The following is a 2,728-nucleotide window of genomic DNA, read 5'->3' as shown; positions in this document are numbered from 1 at the left end:
GTGGTAAAACCAAAGGCACCGTTGCCACTTCCTCTTGATGATGAGTGTCTTTTTTTAACGTTGGTAGGGAGCAACAACAGTTAGGTCAGCACATTAAAAAAGACAAACATTTTTCTCACACTGCTCAGCAAAATACATATTTTTAACTTTCAAAAAGACTGGGAATGTCAGATTGAATTTCTGTAAATATTGTAGAATTATTTCCTGAAGTTTTCATAAAGTTGGCATTTTATGCTGTATCACATAACAGGCAAGGAGGTGTGGTAAAAGAGCAGTGTGTATTTTCACTATAATATTATACACTGAATGTCTGCAAAAGCATCACCACATTGTATACTTGCTACTCTATTCCCCAAACTTTTCCCTTCTCTGGCTTCACACACATGTAAACTTGAGTGACATCCCATTCTTAATTTGTAGGGTTTCATTACAGAAATTCAATCTACACATTTCACGAGTCACAGAAAACCTAACTGGCATGCAACGACATGGGTGACTTAACAAAACCTTCAAACCGACAACACTGACTGTACCCGGATGTTTCATCTTCATAACCACACAGTGAGTGACAGCGCATAAAGAAGCTGATACAGAAACACTCATGGCATTCCCAGTCTTTTTAAAAGTTTTTTAAATTTCATCTGGGAATGTCATGAGTGTAAGAGTTATTTTGCTGTTTGTCTGTTTTAATGTGCTGAGACCTGACTGTTGTTGCTCCCTAGCAAAGTAAAAAAAAGACAAAGACACTCCTCATCAAGAGGAAGTGGCAACAGTATCTGTGTTTTTACCACATGCAGATGATAATCATGAAAGTATTCTCACACGATGTTTTACAAATCAGTTAAATATGGACATACACTTTTATCTCACACAGTTTCACCTACAGTTTCACCAGTAGTCAGCTTGAAAATCCAGAGCCACACCATTGTGTCTCCTTCTTTCTCCACATAACACTCCACATAGCCACCTATCACTTTCACTCATGACTAGGTTCAGAGGCAAATGAGAAGACTCTACTCATGTAAGTCTGCTGGATCAGATGGGCTGAGTCCCTGCGTCCTCGAGGCCTGTGCCCCCCAGCTTTGTGGAGTCTTTCATAAACTGTTCATGCTGAGTCTGTGTCTCCAGAGGGTCCCAGTGCTGTGGAAGACATCATGCCTTGTCCCTGTACCAAAGATGCCACGTTTCAGTGGCCCCCAGGATTCCCGGTCATCACGAAGACTCTGTAAAGACTCATCCTGGACCAGCTCCGACCCATAGTCAGACCACATCAGGATCCCCTTCAGTTTGCTTATCAGCAACAGCTCAACATGGCAAAGACTAACAAATTGATTGTGGACTTTAGGAAGACCAGGAAAACCTTGACCCCTGTTTCAATCCAGGAGGTTTAATGTGGAAACTGTGGAGGACTATAAATACCTTGGAGTACACATAGACAATAAACTGGACTGGGTTAAAACCACCACTGCACATTACAGGAGGAGCCAGAGTCGTCTCTATTTTCTGAGGCGGCTGAGGTCCTTTAACATCTGTTGGGCAATGCTCAGGATTTTCTATGAGTCTGTTGTGGCCAGTGCTATCCTCTATGCTGTTGCATGCTGGGGCAGCAGGTTGAGGGTCGCAGATGCCAACAGGCTAAATAAATTGATCTGCAAGGCCACTAATGTTGGGGGGATGGAGCTGGACTCCCTTAGTGTCGTGTCGGAGGGGCAGATGTTGTCCAAGATAAAGACAATGTTAGATAACACCTCCCACTCACTCCATGACATGCTGGCTAGCCACAGGAGCACGTTTAGTGAGAGACTGAGATTCCCAAAAAGCCTCACTGAACAACACAGGAAATCATTCCTACCTGTGGCCATCTCCCTGTATAACTCATCCATCTAATACATTGTAAACACTGCAATAGATACACCTTTTTCACACTCTCTTTTCTACTCAGTAATATTCCTGTCAATATTCTCGATATTTATTTATAATCACCTCTGTCAGTCCTTGATATTTATTATTGAGTGATTTGTATACATTGTGCTATTTCTTAACTTTGTAAATCTGTAACGTATTGTATCGGATGATTCATATGATGTCGGTCCACACTTTGCAGCTATAACAGCTTCAATTCTTCTGGGAAGTTGTTCCACAAGGTTTAGAAGTGTTTATGGGAATTTTTGACCATTCTTCCTGAACTGGACATGTGTGTGCTTAATAAACTGGCAAATTACAGCAGGATTTTCCTATCCTTGGTCAGAAGGCACAGGTGACTTATATGATGAAAGAGAGGGTCCACAGCAATGATAATTAGGGTTCCTTTAATCCAAAACATCTCCAGAAGTGAATTCGTGTGAGTATATGTATGTGTGTGGTTCTGTAAAATAACAGAAATTACAATTAGCAAACATTTAAAGTCAACCAAACTGGTCTAAATAATACGGAAAGGGTTGAACAGAAAGTCTAATTCGAAAATGACTAAACCCCACCCCCTGGTGGACAATAATGGGCTGCTGCACAGGGATAGAGTCCATCTTTACTTTGGGCAGGTCAGTTCACAAGGGTAGCGCCATTTTGGTCAAATCAGCGTGAATATACAGTGTCTCGTGGCTACACAAACCGCTGGAAAACTCTATAAAAGCATCACACAATGTACATAGGCAAGTATATGATACGTTACAACCATAGAACAAACAAATACAAGGCACTTACTTATCATTCACGCTCCAGTTCTCTTCCA

The 2,728-nt window shown here is 41.5% G+C and overlaps 1 protein-coding gene across 1 annotated transcript in view; it reads left to right on the top strand.

Annotated features, from left to right (window-relative positions):
• Window positions 1–2,462: 2,462 nt before the first annotated feature.
• LOC102192459 (gastrin-releasing peptide receptor-like) overlaps window positions 2,463–2,728 on the top strand; it is a 9,269-nt gene continuing 9,003 nt past the window's right edge. Inside the window, exon 1 of the mRNA XM_005724350.1 lies at window positions 2,463–2,537. Within this exon, the coding sequence (XP_005724407.1) occupies window positions 2,463–2,537 (75 nt within the window). The remainder of the gene's footprint in view (window positions 2,538–2,728) is intronic.

This window comes from Pundamilia nyererei, unplaced genomic scaffold, assembly GCF_000239375.1.
Source record: "Pundamilia nyererei isolate P.nyererei 1_Seehausen unplaced genomic scaffold, PunNye1.0 scaffold00011, whole genome shotgun sequence".
NCBI lineage: Eukaryota > Metazoa > Chordata > Actinopteri > Cichliformes > Cichlidae > Pundamilia > Pundamilia nyererei.
This window is presented reverse-complemented; position numbering and strand designations above follow the sequence as displayed.